This window comes from Leptonychotes weddellii, chromosome X, assembly GCF_054177405.1.
Source record: "Leptonychotes weddellii isolate Sample4059 chromosome X, ASM5417740v2, whole genome shotgun sequence".
Classification (NCBI taxonomy): domain Eukaryota; kingdom Metazoa; phylum Chordata; class Mammalia; order Carnivora; family Phocidae; genus Leptonychotes; species Leptonychotes weddellii.
In genome coordinates, this window is record NC_138385.1 from 63,427,569 (window position 1) to 63,446,487 (window position 18,919).

The following is an 18,919-nucleotide window of genomic DNA, read 5'->3' on the forward strand; positions in this document are numbered from 1 at the left end:
TTTGAACTTAATATATCCCAAACTGAGCTCTTATAAAACCCCAGATCTACTTCTCCTGCACTCTTCTCTGCCTCCATTAAGAGTAACTTCCAGATGCTTCCTTCTGGATGCTCAGACCAAAATCCTTGATGATTCATTTTTTCTCACACCCCACATCCAATCCCTCAGGAAATCCTATTTGTTCTACCTTCAACATTCATGTAGAATCAATTACTTCTCACAACTCCCCCTGCTACCACCCTAATCTAAACAACCATCATCTGTCACTGGAAGTACTACATTATTCCCCTTACTGTTCTCTGTTTCCTCCCTTTATCTCCTGCAGTCAATTCTCTACACAGCAGCCAGAGTCAACTTAAGTTAATTCATGTCACATGTCATTCCTCTATTTAAAGCCTTTCACATGCCTCCCAACTCCCTCAGAGTAAAAGCCTAATCCTCACAATAAACTATAAGACCCTACATGATCAGGCCCCGGTTACCTCCATGATCTTATCTCCCACCACAGTCTCCAGTGCTCACTCCATTCCAGTCACACTGTTCTCCCCTCTTCTTCAAAGCCACCAGACACACTCTAGCCTTAAGGCCTTGCTCGCTATTCCTTTCACCTATAACACTGTGGCCTCAGATATCTTCATTGAGTTCTTACCTCAGTCAGGTCTGGTTCACATGTCTCTTTCTCAGTGAGATTGTCCCTCACTATCCTTTTAAAAATTTCACACTTGGCACTCCCATCCTCTATGGGTTTTTTTTTCCCCCTCAACAGCTGTTATAATCATCTGTTAATCATTTCTTTGTTTCTTGGTTATTTGTCTCTCCCTGCTAGAATATAAGCTCCATGAAAGTGAGGATTTTGACTGTTTCATTCACCAAAAAATCCCCAATGCCAGGAACAGAAAGTGCCTAGCACATAGAAGCTACCCAATAAATATGTTTTAAATAAATAGATGAAAATAACTGATTTCCCCCAGTGCCTCCTTATATTGCTTTCCCTCTCTCCAAGAATATAAAATAAACCTAACTACCCTGAAAGGATCCAAAGGCAAGTTCACAGAGGAATCACACCCCAAAAGGAAAGAAAGAGTGATAGAAAATAAGCAAGTGGTCTTATTCCTACTTATATTTCATTTGGCTGGCTGCCAGTGTTTCACGAGACTTTTTCAGTCTAGGCCCTGAGCTTTGGAGACTGGCATATTTTCACTGCTCCTAACACAATCTTCCCCCCAAACTGGGCCCCGTTTTTCTCCTGGCCATCCTGGATATTAGACCCCAAAATCTTGCTCTATGACAGGATCAGATTCCTTACAGGTGTGAAGCAATAGGCACACCTGGCTGCTGGTAGAGAATAAAGGCTGTGTGGGGCCATTAGGTGCATGAGTTTGTGTGTGTGTGTCTGACTACTGTATATAGTTTGCATCATATCTGTATCTATTGTGTATTGGTGTTAGTCCATGTGGCCTGAAATAATATGTCTGGCAAGGTCTTTCACCATCCTTAGAGGTTCTTACTATAATCCCTTTAACCTTACCCCTACCTCCAACCCCCAGTTAATCACCATAACCAGAGCTAACATGTGCCAAGGCACTGGGCTAAAGGCTTTGTGTATAGTCACTTGTTTATTCCTCACAGTAACTATTTGATATAGGTATTATTATTATTCCTGTTTTCCAGATGAAGAAACAGATTAAGAGAGGTAAAGTAACTAGCTCAAGTATTTATCTTGCTGCTAGCTGATGTTGGTTTAGTATAGCATATTTCAAACTGTTCTGACTATGAGACCCACATTAAAATATATATATATATATTCTACATCACAACTAACATACAAAATTGAAACAGACTTTTGATGGAATAATACTCTTACTATTTGCTTTGTAGTCTGATATTCTCTCTTCAGTTAAAAAAAAAATAAACCACTTGGTCAGGACATGCTTAATTGATTTTTACCACCCAAATGGGTCCACTTCACCATTCATTAAAGGCTTGCAAACCACCCTTTGAAAATCACTGCTTTAGGGTGGGTGCCCCGTTTTAAGGCTATTTGTATTTCTCAGAGACCTCCAAAATGTCTCCAGCCTCAAAGAGGGTCATTCTAATCATGGAATGTGAGAACTCAAGAGAGACATGGTCGGGGGAAGATGGAGGCACTTTTAGCATGCCTCAGAATGCCATGTGAAAGTTGGACCCTCTCTTGCTCACTCTGCCCCTCTCAGAATCTGCTCAGCCCTTTGTGCTACCTTCTTTGAGCATAAATACATTCAACAAGCATTTTCTGAACCCCTCAACACTAGGTGCTCTGCTAGAGGCTATGAGGAAGCAAAATTATGTGGGAGAGACAAGCTTATAAACCGCTAACTACGTAAAGTAAGCAGTAGCAAGTGGCGTAGAAAGGGTGCCCATGAAATGTCATGAGCACACAGAGAAAGGGAGATGGATTTCAACTTGAGTTAAAGCTTTAGAAAAGAGATAGCTTTTGAGCCAAACCTGGAAGGGTGACTAGAATTTACACAAACAGAAGCAGGGGAAATGAAATTCTCAGATGTTTAAAAAAAAAAAAAGCATATGAGTTGGAAAATGTGGATATGTAGAAAGACTAAAGAGCATTTAAAGAGGATTTCAGGCCAGATTGTAGAGACTTGTGAATATTTTGCTAAAGAGTTTGAACTTCATCTTGTAGGCAATGAGGAGTCATTAAGTGTTTCTAACTGGCAGCAGTGAGAATGGATTGGTGGACAGCAAAAATGGAGATAGGTAGACACCTAGGAGGCTGATATAATGGCCTAGGAGAGACATAAATGAGGGCCTGACCTGGAATAGTGGTTATGGGTATGTAAAGGAGGGGACACACAGAAGAAATGGCATTGGGGTAGAGGCAACAGGACTTGGCAACTAATTATATATGTGTGTGTAGAGGTGATGTCTTCTTTCCTCCTTCCTGGTTTGCCCCTTACTTCAGGGCTTCCATAGCAGCCAAATGAACTCTGTGAATTCATCCATAGCAGGAAGAGGAAGCATGGGTATGGGTGGGTGGCTCCTTACCTACAGGTAAGGAAGAGGAGACAGTTCATCATAGGCAAGCCAGGAGGCCAGGCTGGATGGAGCTAGCTCATCCTGTTGCCATAGCATTTCAGAAGATCATAGAATTTTAGAGCTGGAAAAGGACCTTAGGATCCTGCTGTGAGGATGTCCTACTGTGAGGAGGGGCAGTCTCCCTCCTTGTCTTCTCCCTTCTCTCCCTGACCCTCCTCAGGATCTTGACCAGCAAAACAAGTTCAGGAGTCAGAACTTAGAACCTGAAAGGTGACTCAAGCCATCCCAGGTCGTTGAGGGCAGATGCCCTAAAAGAAGCCTCATCTCCCATTAAACAGATATCTTGCCAGCTTTCTTTGTAACGTTTTTCCTGGTCAAGCGCTCCTCTGGCTGGGGGAATCACTTTTTCTCTTTTTACCACTTCCCTGGAGAATGGCTTACTAGGCCTGTTGAACAGAGGTTTAGCAGTTTCCCCAATGCAGTGAATGAAGGTCAGTGACAGCTGGGGCTAGAGGCCACAGCTCTTGCTTCTCCACTTCTTGCTCTTTCTACAATCTTCTTTTTTTTAAGATTTTATTTATTTATTCGACAGAGAGAGACGTGACGAGAGAGGGAACACAAGCAGGGGGAGTCGAGAGGGAGAAGCAGGCTTCCCGTGGAGCAGGGAGCCCGATGCTGGGCTCAATCCCAGAACCCTGGGATCATGACCTGAGCTGAAGGCAGATGCTTAATGACTGAGCCACCCAGGCGCCCCTCTACAATCTTCTTACTTCTGTAATTTTGATCCGTGGACCAGCAGCATATCACCTGGGAGTTTTTTTTAGAAATGCAGAACTTCAGGACACACCCTAGACTTACTGAATCAGAATCTTCATTTTAACAAGAATATCTGTGAAAATTAAAGTTTGAAAAGTCCTGTTCTGCATAGATTATATCCCTTTACAGGCACTGCCATTCCTAGAGCAACCCATTCTGTGTTTGCCTGGAACTGTGGAGGGGTAAATTAACTGAAGGTCATAGAGCCCTGGAGGGCAGAGATCACCACTCAGACATCTGCAGAAGCTAGGCAGAGGCCTATAGGCAGGGATTCTGGCTCTAAAGGAGGCAGCTGTCATCCAGCTCCAGCTAATTGTTGTTAGGTAGGAATACTAGCCCAGGGCTACCAGATCTTCTGATGTTTTAAAAGAAGCTGGAATTCTAGATTATTTTATGAAATATCCTGATTAAAAATTATATATATAATATAATATATAATATAATATAATATAATATAATATAATAATATGGTATAGTTTAATATCCAACAAACTTAAAACACTGTGGTGAGCTGTTGGCCAGACTTTCTGTTTATAGCCTCTGATATAGTCTAGGCTTATTTGTTTGTTTTTAGCAGCAGGGACTCTGTTTAATCACAATCTTACCTAGGAGCTTAATGTATTAAGCAGATGAAAAGAGAACCACTCTGGTTGAAGTGGGGCCCAGAGATCCTCCCAGTCAGCCTCCCCCATGTCCCACAGGGCAAGAAGTAGCCTCTGAAGGACACTCCCTACATTTTATAAAAGCACAGGTCAAAAAGCACTGGGAAACTCTAACAATACCATTTGACAGATGAAGAGACAGTGTCTTGTCCAGCAACTTAGCAGTCACCAGACTTCCAGTCCAGTGCTCTTCTCATCTTGGCTCACTGACTTCTTTGCATGGTTCTCTAGCACAGCCCTCCACTGATGGAGGATTCATTCTACAGCATGGCTGGCAGGTACTCTCCCAGACTTTGCTTGGATAACTTCAATGATGGAAAGCTCATCACTTCATAAGATTGGACATTAAGATGTGTGTTTGGCTTGCCCAAGAATCTTTAAGCAGATACATATTGTTTGTGAGCTCTGCAGGTACTGAATCTGCCCAAGTGGTTTAAGCAACACTTCAACCTAGATGGGACTTAAATCTGCTCATCTAATTGAAACTCCTTATGAAGTTATTTCAGTTCCTGCCTTCGTACAAGAAATGAATAGTGGACTGGAAAGCAAATTCCTTAGATAGACAGGAAGTTGTTTGAGGCTGAAGGCATGACATGGGGGAAAGAGAAGAAGGAGCTAAAGAAGAAAGGGGTGAGTGTTAGGAAAAGGGGTGTGTGAGTTAAACAAAGTCATTTATACTAAGTTGAGAGTAGAGAACCCATGGAGAGCTTAGAGGAGGAGAATAACTAATGGTTCCCTAACCACAGTAAAAGGAATATGATTTTCATCTGTCTGGTCCCTATGATCAAGCTGAAGTGACCCTGTGGGAAGGCTGTTGGGCCAAGGCCCCCTGCATTCCAAGATGGTATTTTTTGTAGCAGCCCGGTAAGCAGCATCTCACCCTGTTTCCACACTCTGCCTGTTGAGGCCTGAAGAAAGACAAGTATAGCTACTTCTTCCCTGTACTTCCCTGAGCTGCTTGGAGCTTGCTTCAAATGGCTGTAGGGTCTACTGAGTCTTTTCTCTGGCCTGGGTCTACAAGGTCAGGTAGCTGCTTGGAAAACCTAGGGATGAGGAATTGCATTCCCAGGTGAATGATTGTTTAAGCTGATATTCCCACAGAGAAAATGGGAGCCCACATGCCCAGCAAATCTTCTTCCCCAAATTAAGAACCATGACTGTCCTCAACATCTCTGACTATTAAACTCCTAAATACAGATGAAGATGTTTCCTATTGTTTTTTGGGGGGACAAAGAAACTTATCTCAATGACTTCAACATAGTGATAGGAGTTTGGTCTAGAGCTGGGCTTCTCACACTTTAATTATGTATATGAATCACTGGGAATTTTGTGAAAATTCTGATGTTAGTAGGTCTGAGGTGGGCCTTGGATTCTGCACTTCTAGTAAGTTCCCAGGTGATGCTGACGCTGCTGGTGAGGCCCAAAGTTTGAGTAATAGCTAGGTGATAGATGACCTTAAGAATTTATCTAGCTAAATTTTACTTTTCAAAGTCTAAACTAGATTATATTTAATCTATACATGCTTTTACTATTATGCTAACATCTTACTTTGAATTCTTTCCTGTGTTAGCTTATTTGGGATGACATCTATCATGTTTCCCATTTCTTCATCTCCTGCCTTCACAACTCCTAGCTTCTTGGAAGCACATGCCATCTGCCTCTGCCACCCACTATCCCTTCTTTTTGCTTCCATCTCCTGACATTCTGGCCCTGTCTGCTTCTCTGACATCATCTCCCACCACTGTCTTATATTCCACTATATTCTGCCATGCTGACCTTCTTCTGCTCCTTGCACATATCAGTCTCATTTTATCTCTAAACCTTTGCTTTTGTCATTTGTTCATGTTTGGAATGCTCTTCTCCCAGATCTTTGCATCACTGATTCCTTCTCATCATTTTGGTGTCAATTTAGATGTCACCTCCTAAAAGAGGCCTTCCTTGGCCATTTAGGTAAGACAGTGTCTTTCTTCCTCAGTTACCTTCTATTATATCACCTTATTTCTTATTTTTGTAGCTATTCAATACCTAAGATTATTTACTGTTTTTTGGGTTCATTGTCTAAATCCTTTCCTTAGAATATAAGTTCCTTGAGGATAGAGACCTAGTTTGTCTTGTTCACTACTGTGTTCCCAGTACCTAGAACAGATCTTGGAACATAGTAGGTAGTTGACACATAATTCTTGGCTGACAGATTGTCTTTCTGGACATTCTTCCTCACTCATTGAGGACTTTAATTCCTGGATCATCACTGTCTTCATCTTTCTCTTGTCTCTCTAACCTCAACACTCCCTATTAGATGGCCTATTCAACTGTGGCTTCACTTTCAACAACCTCTTTCTTCACCTCATTACAGCTAGAAAACTCCTACAGTAATACCCTAGATCTGGATTTCCTCCAGAATCTTGATTTCAGGCATCTCTTCTCTGATCACTGCTCTGCTTTTCCAGCTCACTTACTCTGGTACCTATATTCCAACAATTCTTCCACATCATCAAGATCTCCAATCATTGATCCTAGTGTTCCATTAACCCTACCCTATTGCTCATCATACCTCCTCCTGTCCTCTTTTCTTCTCTGTCCAGCTTAGATCCCCTGGTCCATCATTATGATCACCTCCTTGAAAATGTTCACAACTCTATTGTCCATTTATTTTCTCATTGTATTTTTCTGGAAAATCTCCCCTAGATTCCACCCAACCACCTATCTTCTCTACACCTGTGCTTAAGCAGCAGAATGGACTGTATAAAAGTCCCACAGCTGGGCTGATTGATTTTGCTTTACCACAAGCCTCAGCTGAGCACTCAACACTTCCTGCAAACCCTACTATATGTCATATGTTTGCTTTTCCATTCTATCTAAGACAGTGGTTCTCAACCCTAGTTGCACATTTAGGATCATCTAAGGATCTTATAAGAATCTGGATGGGCCCAGGCCATACCTCATTCTGATTAAATCATAATCCCTGAAGGTGGGATTTAGGCAGCAATGTTTTGTTTGTTTGTTTTTTAAACTCCCCTGGTGATTCCAGTGTGCAGCCAAGTTTGAGAACCACTGATATGAGAGGACTATTTCATACCTGCTCCTCTCTCCTATAACTTCCAATGACTCCTTCCATATTCCTCACTCAACTTTGTCTCTTTATTGAGGAAATAGATACCATTTTAGGGGCGTTCCCTCCTCTTTCATTCACCAAATCTATAAGCACACTGGCACTTGTACCCTCATTCACTTTCTTTGTCTTCCTTCCTGCTAGAGTGTAGGAGGTGGCCCTGTTTCTGTCAAGGGCAAATATTTTCTCATGCTCTGAACCCCATCCCTCCAACCTTCTCAAGGACTTTGCTCCTGCAAGTATCCCCTGTGCTACACCAATGCTTTTCAGACTTTGATATAAATGCAGATCACCTGGGGATCTAGTTAAAATGCAAATTCAGTAGGTCTGCGATGGGGCCTGAGGTTCTGCATTTATAACAAGTACCCAGGTGATGATGATGCTGTTGATCTGTAGACCATGCTTCAAGTAGCAAGGTCTTATATTGTCAGCCTCTCCTCATTCCCATAATCATATAGGCATGTTCCTAACCTCATGTTAAAAGAAAAAAAATTGCTTCCTTGACCTCATATACCCATTCAAATATTACCCTATTTCTCTCATTCCCTTCAAAGTAAAACTTCTCAAAGAATTTTCTGTACCTGTCTCCACTTTACCTTCATTCACTTTTCCCCTCTCATTCACTCTTCAAGTACTCCAGAATGACTTCTGTTACCCTTGTGCCAATGAAGCTACTCTTGTTAAAGCCATCAATGGCAACCATGTTGCCAATATAGTGGACATATCTGTCATTATCCATTCAACTTCTCAATGTCATTACTTAAAACTTTTTTCACCTGAATGTAATTTCTTCTGGTTTCCTACCTTACTGACCACTAATTCTCAGTCTCCATTTTTATCCTTCTTTTTCTATTCAACTCTAGTCTAATTGTTGGAGAGCCTCAAGACTTGGTTCAGGGCCCTTTTCTATTTATCCCTAGATGATCACATCCTGTTGTGTGACTTTATTTTTTTAATTAAGTTATATATATATATTAAAGATTTTATTTATTTATTTGGCAGACAGAGAGAGAGAGAGCACAGGCAGGGGGAGCGGAAGAGGGAGAAGCAGGCTCCCCGCTGAGCAGGGAGCCCAGTGCAGGGCTGGATCCCAGGACCCAGGCAGGCATCCATCCTGAGATCGAGCCTTGAATCAGAGGCAGACGCTCAACTGACTGAGCCACTCAGGTGCTCCCCTGTTGTGTGTCTTTAAATACCATCCATATGATATACTATATGTTAGCTAATTGAATTTAAAAATAATAAATAAATAAATAAATAAATAAATAAATAAATAAATAAATAAATGTGATGATGACTCCAAAATGTGTATCTCCAGGCAGGTCTTCTCTCCTGAGCTCCAGGCTTGTGTATTCAATTGTCTTTCTTACATCTCCTCTAATATGACTAATTGACAGTTCACAGTTTTTAATACATCCAAAATGGAAGTTTTGATTTCTTCCCCTCCTCAAACCTGCACTTATACCACTCTTCCTACATCAGCAAATGGTGCCACCATCTACCCAGTTGTTTAAGCCAAAAACCTGGAGTCATCTATAATTCCTCTTCCCTTTCCTTCACACTCCACATTCAACCCATTGCCAAGTTCTGATATTTCTACATCTAAAATATATCCTAAGAATGTTTACCTCTGTCTGTTGTCTTCATTGACCTTCCAGTCTATTTACATCGTCTCTCTCCTGGATGACAGCAACTGCAACAGTTTCAACCTCTTGGATCTCCTTTAATCTGTTTACTACAGAGCAACCTTTTTTACAAATGTAAATCAAATCAATTTATTTTCTTGCTTAAAACCACTCAGTTCCCTCCCCTCTCTTTCTGTTGTCCTCAGATTAAAATACAAGTTTTCTACTGTGACTTTCAAGGCTTTATGTGACCTGGTTTCTGTCAAATTTGTTTCCTATAACTCTCCCCCTTTCTCTCTAGGTTTCAGCCCCATTGTGCTTCTAATTCCTGGGACAACCTTTGGACTTTCTGTTTTCTGTGCCTAGAATACTTTCTCCTTACCTCTTTATTTGGCTGGCTCACTTTAAGCCTGTAGGCCTCAATTAAATGTCATCTCCTTGGAGAATCATTCTTTATCTAAATTCTCTCTCCCCTCCCCCACTATCTTTTCACATTCTTTGATAACACTTATTACTTATCAACATCTGTATTAGCATATTTATTTATTTACCTTATTTACTTGTTTATTATTAAATTTACAAATGAATGAATAAGAATAGGTAGTGATCTATGTGCTAAATAATATCATTTTTTCAAAACAACATGGGTTATAGTATAGACGTTAGCCTTAGGCTCTCAATACTAGCATTATAGAAGTTGTGTACTTCTAATTTTTGTCCTTTTTTTTACTATTGCATTCCACTCACTGTTGAAAATCAAAAGTGAGTTTTCAGTCCAGCTCAGCCACTAACTTTATGACTTTGGAAGTCCCTTTCATTCCTAGGAGCTATATTTTCTCATTTGTAAAATAACAATGTTGGAGGAGATAATCTTTAAGATCTTGCCAACTCTGATTTATGGATAAGTGATGGCTTAATGGTATTAGGTATATAATGATTAGTGTGTTCATTGTATGGTTGGGGAACCTGAGACACAAAGAAACTGGGTACTGTCCCAGGTTACCCATCAATACTGAATTCAGTTTTTCACTCAGCTCTGCACACAGGTAAGGACCAGCCTGGGCTGGTGCCTCTAGCCCCCAGAAGCCTGCCTCTGGGCTCCTTGAATCACTCTGGACTCAGATAAAGAGAATGTGGTAGACAGGGGACTCACCTAAGACTGTCTTGCTCCTTAAGTTGCTCATGGCTGAAGAGAGGGCCACAATTCACACTTGTCCACTGGAGAGCTGGTGCCAGGCTAAGTACCAAATAGGCTTCTAGGAGATTACAGGGCTTTAAGGGTGAAGTCTGGGACAAAGAGATTGTGGAAACCCCTTTTCCAAATTTCTATTACCCTGTCCTGAATGTTTACTGGTTGCCAGGCCTTGTGGTAAATGCTTTTTTTCCCATGGATGAATTCATCAAATCTTATGAAGCAGGTGCTCTTATTATCCCTATTTTACAGATAAGGAAACTATCAAGATACAGGACATTAAATAACCTTCCCAAGTAAGTAACAAAGCCAATAATTGAATCCAAGCAGTTCTGGCACCAGAGCTCATACTCTTACCTACTATATTATATCACCTCTAACTGTTCATAGGTACATAAGACATACAGGATTCAAAAGCCTCTATGCCTCTGGGATCAACATTTATTCTTTTGAAAGAGTTTCTAGGCACAAACATTAACACAGGGCTGTCTGCTCTCAGATCCATTCTCCACTCTTCTTCTGTACACTAAATTTCTTAGGCTCCCTTGTTGTCTCACTTCTTTTGTCCAATGGGAGACACCTGTGGGAGATTTGTGAGCAGGTGGAAGGAAGAAACCAGGGTATTTCCTTTAGTCCCCACCCCTATGCTTCAGATAGGTATATTCTGGAAATGGCTGTATCTCCTACACAATTCCAGCATCTGTTTAACTACTCCTCCATTCATGACTTCTGAACCATCAGGCCACCCACCCCATGCTTGTAGCTTCAGTTTAGCACCAGTTTCTGGGTTCTGGCAACATTACCTTTCCCATTATCTATCTAGCCCTAGGAGTGGTAGCAGTTTTCTGTGGTTGCTAAATGCTGGCTTTCCTCACCATCTCCCGTTTGACTTTTTAGCTCTGCAGGTAAGATGCATTTCCTGTATTAAATGCCCTCTCTTGGGCGCCTGGGTGGCTCAGTTGGTTAAACGACTGCCTTCAGCTCAGGTCATGATCCCAGGGTCCTGGGATCGAGTCCCGCATCGGGCTCCCTGCTCTGCGGGGAGCCTGCTTCTCCCTCTCCCACTCCCCCTGCTTGTGTTCCCTCTCTCGCTGTGTCTCTCTCTGTCAAATAAATAAATAAAATCTTTAAAAAAAATGCTCTCTCTTTAAAAGATCTAGGGTGGTTTCTATTTTCTTGACTGGATTATGATTGATATAGGCAACTTCTATAATCCCAGGACTACTCACTGTCACATAAATTAGTTCAAAGCATATATCACAACCTTTAATTATCTTGTTTATTTATTTGTTTTCTATTTTTCCTCCACTCAAAGTAGATTGTAAGGTCTATGAGGAACTTTGTCTTGCATCTATCAAAATGCTTGGTACATAGGGATTCAATAATATTGTTGAATGAATGTATCCATCAAAAAAAAAATCCAAGTTTTTATTGGATATCTTCTATGTGACAGTCACCATTGTAGGAAATACCAAGGTGGGTGATTCATTGTCCCTGATTAAAAAAAAAAAAAAAAAAAAAACCTTATAATTCCATTTACATGACAAGACATATAAAAATGTACCTGTGACCAGTGTATTAGTTTGCCAGCGCTGTCATAACAAAGTACCAAAGACTGGGTGCCTTAAACAACAGAAAATAATTTTCTCAAAATTCTGAAGGCTAGGAGTCCATGATCAAGGTGGTCTCTTCTGAGGCCTCTCTCCTTGGTTTACAGATAGCTACCTTCTCCCTTTCTTTTCACATGGTCTTTCCTCTGTACCCATCTCTGTCCAAATTTTCTCTTCTTATAAGGACACTAGATATATTGGATAGGGGTCTATCTTAGTGATCTTATTTTAACTTCATTATCTCTTTAAAGATACTGCCTCGGAGCGCCTGGGTGGCTCAGTTTGTTAAGCATCTGCCTTTGGCTCGGGTCATGATCCCAGTGTCCTGGGATGGAGCCCTGCATCATCCAGCTCCCTGCTCAGCAGGGAGCCTACTTCTCCCTCTCCCTCTGCTTCTCCCTCACCCCCTGCTGCTCCCCCTGCTTGTGCTCTCTTGCTCTGTCAAATAAATAAAATCTTGAAAAAAAATAAAAATATGTTGTCTCCAAATAAAGTCACATTTTGAAGCATTGGGCGTTCAGACTTCGACATATAAATATTTGGGCGTCACAATTCAGCCTGTAACAACCAGTATGTAAAAGACCATTTTCAGTTGAGAAGGATAAATGGTAGTGCTATAGGAGTTAGATAAAAGATAATAAAACCAGGGCCTGGAGTATTCCAGGAAAGCTTCCTAGAGACGGTGTGCCTAGTGCTGGATCTTAAAGAAATCTTAGAGTCATGACAGCCTGACTGGGCTGGCTGGCAGGAAAGGTGCATCCAAGAGGCTCAGTGTGAGTGAAGGCTCAGAGATGAGAAAATGAGGAGACCATTGTAGAATTACTAGACAATCAGCCTTGGGAGGAAGTTGAAAGGCTAATCAGGATAAGCTCCCATTTGATTCAAGAATCCCTTGCCTGCCAAAGGACCATTCACCTTCTGCTCCTATCCCTCCCAGGACTGGGTGTTCATCAAAGCAGCTGCTTAGATCTTTGGCCAGCTCTGTCTGGCCAAAAACAATGGCTTGGATGAAGTGGGGAGAATCTGCTAGGACATAGAGGAAAATAAGTATGTGTGTGTAGCATGCCAGTGATGTCTTCATACCAATCATCTTCAGGCACTTCCTTCTGATGTCATATTTTAATTCCCTCTTGCTGAAGCTGCAACCTTTGTTTTTGTAATACCATTCTTGCCTGCCCTGCCCTGTGGGTCAGGAGACTTGGATTCTTCTCTTGTTTAGCTGTGCTACCTAAGGCAAATGTCTTTCAATCTTTGGGCTTCAGTGTTTATGTGTTTAACAGGGGGCTAGTTAACACTCCCTGTCATGTTCTTCTTACAGGGTAATTGTAAGGACTACATGGAATAATAATGGGTGTGAATGTGACCAACAATGTCAACACTCAGCAGCTGTAAAGGTGTCAGCCTGGGTTGCACTGCCCAGATTTAGGGATATCATGAAGAGGTGGGTAGTTTCTCCGTTTGCCTGTTTTGCTGATGTTCTTTTGACTCATTCTCAGCAAAATAAGCAAATGGAAAATTCATCCATCAACAAGCTACCTTTCATATTCCTGAGGATGTGAGGGAGAATCCTGGAACGGTGTGTGTGTGTCCGCGCTCTCGCTGGCGCGCGCGCACGCACACGCACTTGCGTTAGCAAAAAGAAGCTTGGAAAGCTGCAGAGGGTAAAGTTGAGGCTTTATCTTTTTTATGTGACCTTAGATAGGTCCCTTCCATCTTCTAAATCTCCATTTATTTATCTGCAAAATGAAGATACTAACGCCTGTGTTCACACGGTTTTCCTGAGAAGCGAAAGTAATGAGGATGAAAGCCCCAAAAGAGTACACAATAGGAGAAAGGATCCGAGGGGAGTATGCAGAGCGAGGGCTGGGGGAAGGGAGGCAGGAGAGTGTTGGCATGGCTCCACTGGAGCAGGATCTTATTATTTCAGAGGTTGGCCCAACACCTCTGGCAACTTTGGAGAGGACTTTTCGCTGACTCGACACAATTGGCACAGCTGGGAGTCCCACAATAAACAGCATCTAACTACAGCACGGAGGGGAGGGCAGGAAGAGGTGGCCTCCGCCTTCTCCCAGGTGAAGGTCATTTACCCCCATCCTCTCCCTGCACCCCACCTCCCAGTTCTGAAGCCTTGGCAGGGGACAAAGGCAGTCGGTTGGGACCCTCCTCCTACGCTTCTCTCAGTCAAGCACTCCTGGAGCTGGAGGGCGGAGAGGCAGAGCCTGCCAGCTGGGATGGAACAACCTGACTGAAGGGGAGGTCCGGGGCGGAGGGGATTGAGCTGTAGGGCTGTGGAGGAGGGGAGGCGGAGGGGGCGCTTGGGCTTTCTTCATTCGATCCAGCCCTGCCAGCCCAGCCTGCCTCAGACAACCCGCGCCAGCCACGCAGGCCTCAGAGAAGCCGGACTTCACGGGCACCATGCAGTGGATAAGGGGCGGATCAGGAATGGTGAGTGCATATAACCCCGGCTTACCCTCCCTAAGCCTCAGTCCCCCTAGCCCCACCCTCCACCTCCGGCTTCTTCATCAGCGGCCTGCAGTGAGGCCCCTGGCTTCTGCCCACCGCCCTCTCCGCCACTGTCCTTGAGACAGTAGCGAGCTTGCTGTGGCCATTTTAGGAGCCCTTGCTCACTCGCCTGCTGAAGAAAGACCCCTCCCATCCCCCTCCGCATCCCTACGTACTCCCCCCCATTGGGGTGAAATGAGAGTGGGGGTCACCTGGAAGGCCAATGAGGCAAGGGGGCTGGCAGAGGGTCTTTGGGAACAGTGAGTCTTGAAGGTGCCCGGTGAGCTGGTATGGGTTTGGGAGGGAGAGGGTAATCAAAAAGCCTGGGATTGTGGAGAAGGCAGTATGGGAGAGATTCATGGTCCCCCAAAAAGGCTGCATGTACCCCTTCACTCTGGCCAGTCTCAGGGCTTGAGGGCCAGGGAGTGACTCTCAGGGACGCTGCATAGGGGGGCCCTGGAGCTCTTCCTTGCCTGGGCTGGAGTCACCCTGTTCACACTTGGGGTTTTGTAAAGGAGAGAGAGCTGCAGAAACCCTCATCCTGGGATTGGGTCTGAGCCCTATTCAGTTAGAAGAGCTCTTTCTTATCCCCAACCCCATTCAAGGAGTGTGTGCTTGTGTGTGTGTGTTTAGTATTATCCTCCAACAGTTCATTGTATGCTATGGTGCTCCCTTCTCCACCTGGAGACCTTGGAATGACTTCCCTTGAAGAGAGGAAGTGGTGGCTGCATCTTGATGCATCTCTCACTCAGCCAGAGGTAGCTCAAGTCTGGTCAGGGACTCTGGGGGTTTGGAGCCATGGGCAGGAGGGTCTTAGAGGGCAGTTGGGTTGGGTCAGCAGGTGCTGATGGCAATCTTAGCCCACACTTCTGCACTGCCAGCCACAACCCACAGCTGAAGAAAAGTAGCCTGAAGCAGTTGGTAAAAACTGATATTTAACTCATTTTTTACTCCTGTTCTGGAAGGGGAGAGGAATTTGGTATGGATTAGGACTGTATTCAGAGGAGCTGTCCTCCTCCTTTCCTCATGGTTTCCTTAGGATTCTGTTTCACTGGTTCTTAAAGGCATCCAGTTTATATTCCTATATGCCAGAGCTTTAAGAGACTCTTCTCAGACTTCCCTCTTTCCCTGGGGTCCCATCAAAGCTGTTTCAAATGTTTGTAGAACCAGAAAAGGTTAGATCAGGAAAAGACCTTCAAGTCCTTGTCATCCATTCAGGAAAGCGGCAACCCAGAGAATGGGAGAGACTTGCCGAGGGCCAAACAGCTCCATGAAGGCAAAACTGAGTCTAGCACAGGAGTCTTCTGTCTTTTTGTCATTGTCCCTTTCCACTGCTTCACAGAAACTTCAGTTCAAATGGTGCTGATAGGCAGAGAGGGACAAACAGTCATGATCTTGGGAAAGAACTTCTTTCAGGATGAACTAATGTCATGAAATTTGTCTGAAAAACAAAACAAAACATGACAGTCCTGGTATTTCTGGCAGCTGAGTATGGGTGAGACCTCCCACCTCTTCTAAATATATTTTAGCATAAGGGTCAAGAGCCACCCATTGACAACAGATTGAAGTAATGGGAGAAATCTGGAGTTTTGCCATTTGTGTGTGAGAGAAAAGAGGGAGTAACAGATACCTTGTAGAGACTATGGAGTTAAAGATTGATGGGGAATTCTTATAATATTTTTAGGGGACTTGAATGGTGAATATTATATGATGAAAGCATTTATTTAATCATTTGCTAGAATTCAAGAAACTTTATTCTAGTCTGGAGGCAGGAAACCTCTAGTCTTGGCCCTGCTATTGTTTTGATAGGAAAGTTTGGGCCTCAGTTTTCTCACCTGTTAAATGGGCCTATTGATGATTACCAAAATTCCTTTGAGGTCTGAGAGTCTCAGATTCCTAAAAGTAAATGTTGGACAAAATGTAACTAGTGGCTCATTATGAAAAAAAAGACAGGGAATATTTATTTAGCCACCATTTTATAATGTTGTCAGTCAAAAGGTCTTTACTCCTTGTTCTTTCATTTGCAAAGTGCTTGAAATTTATATTAGGCTTTTTATAATAGTGGGATTTCTTTTTAGAACATTTGACTATTTTAACTGATTGCAAGTGTCACATGTGAATCAAAGTCCTTGAACATAAAACATCAGTAAGGATTTTACAGAATAAAATCTTTCTCAGTAGAGTGTTAAAAAACCTGTGAGTTCATTTTTGATGGTAAATTGTTTAGCATATTTATTCATAACTTCTGTTTGCAATGCAATTTGTGTTGGGTTAGGCATAGAGTGGAAAGAATGCTGGTCTCAGAGTCACAAGTCTGAGGATGAAGTCCTGGCTTTTATACTTCTCAGCTCTGAAACAGTTGCCAGTTGTCAAACTTCTTTCATCCTCAGTATTCTCATCTATAAAATGGGTGTAAAATACCTTATTTCATAGTTGCTATTGAGGTTGTTAATTCGTTAAAAAAATATAGAGTATCTACTATGAGTTGGCACTGATTTAGGTGCTGGAGACAGTGAACAAAAACAAATTATACATTCTCATGGATCTTACATTCTGGAGGCTGAGTGTTCACTAAACAATTACACAAATTAATATATAATATGGCAGGAGGTGCTAAGCACTAAGAAGAAAAAGATAACCTGGTAAAAGAATAGAGATAAATAGGGGATGGGATGATATATTAGACAGATGATTCAGAGCCTCTCTGATTAAGAGACATTTGAGCAGAGATGTGTAGGAAATGAAGAAACAAGCTCTGTGCAGATATTTAGGAGAAGAAGGCTCTACACATAAGAAATAGCCAGAGGAGGCGTTGTGGAGAGAGAGGTGGAGCACAACTGGTTTGTTTAAGGAACAGCATGGAAGCCAGTTTCCCCTGGAACATTTAATCTGAGTGATATTGGTAGCTTTTGGAAGGTTTGAATATGTAAGGAACATAATCTGACTTAAAATTTAACAGAATAAATTATAGTGGGGCAAAGGTAAAAGGTGTAAGGAGGTTCTTACAATAGTCCAGGTTAGAGGTGATGGTGGCTTGGATGAGGGTAAAAAGGCTATACCCAGAATCATTTGTAGATAATGGCTGTCCAGTTTTCCCAACACATTCCTTTTTCCTTTCTGACCACCCATCTGATTCTCATATGGCTGAGTGTGGGGCTAGAATGAATGAAGGATGGGTGGATGTAGGCAAGGACATTTCACATCTAAGTCAATGATCAAATGATCTGCTTTGGGTTTCTGGCCTCTGATGGGGCTAATTGAGGGTTTGTTCTATGTGAATTACCAGTGAGCCTGTTCCTTGCTTTCTAGGATTCTGGACAATAAGATTAATTATATTATTACTACTTTAGAGATGTGGTATACTTAACATATATAATATCTGGAACAACTCATTTTAATACCCTCATTTATATGACAAAAGTATTTTGAATAATAATCATGTAGTAATCAGTACTAATAATTATTTTATTGTTTTGCTTTTAATTTTAAAATAATTAGCAATGAAAAAGAATAAACTTCAATTTAAAAGATATTTAAATTCAGTAACATTTCACATATAACCTAAAATGTGCGCTTACTGAACAAAAATAGTACACATTGCAGTTTGTATTGTTTTTGCTGTTTTAAATTTTAAGCACAAATAAAAACTCCAGTTGGTCAAATAGAATGACAGAATTGAAGTGACTTACATTCTATTTCTTTGACTTTACAATCCCTGTGCTATCATTGTTTACTTTGAACCTACTATTTAAATGATGAAACATATAGTACCAGAGGGATTGCAGACTGAAATTCACCCAAAGCTACCTTGAATGATTTTAAAGCTTTGCAAGTGAAATGAACTGAAGGAACACCTGTAAAGTCTGTGTATATGGGGGGGGGTGCACAACTGAATCCACTTCCCTATAGAATACAGTGTTATTAAAGGAAAGTAATATAAGGTGATGATTTAAAACTCAGTTTTAAATTGTTTAACAACAATTGCTTAGAATTTTGACCAACAAAGGTTTTATTCAGGGAGGAGTATTTTATTACTGACATTGTTTAAAATTACTGATCCATAGTGAAAAAAAAAATACTTTGACTTTTCATCTTTTAAAAAAATCTGTATAGATAGTCCACTCCTTTTTATTTTTATTTTTTAATTTTATTTTATTATGTTATGTTAATCAACATACATTACATCATTAGTTTTTGATGTAGTGTTCCATTATTCATTGTTTGTATATAACACCCAGTGCTCCATTCAGTACGTGCCCTCTTTAATACCCATCCCCCCACCCCCCTCCCCTCTAGAACTCTAAGTTTGTTTCTCAGAGTCCATAGTCTCTCATGGTTCTTCTCCTCCTCCGATTTCCCGCCTTCGTTTTTCC

The 18,919-nt window shown here is 41.9% G+C and overlaps 1 protein-coding gene across 2 annotated transcripts in view; it reads left to right on the forward strand.

Moving 5' to 3' along the window:
- The first annotated feature begins 13,960 nt into the window (after nt 1-13,960).
- The window catches only part of ARHGEF9 (Cdc42 guanine nucleotide exchange factor 9), a 202,578-nt gene continuing 197,619 nt past the window's right edge, over nt 13,961-18,919 (forward strand). The window contains exon 1 of one of the 2 annotated variants that reach the window (XM_081808797.1): nt 13,961-14,489. In XM_081808797.1, the coding sequence (XP_081664923.1) occupies nt 14,460-14,489 (30 nt within the window). In that variant the 5' untranslated portion in view covers nt 13,961-14,459. The remainder of the gene's footprint in view (nt 14,490-18,919) is intronic. The other variant, XM_031033070.2, reaches the window with a different exon arrangement.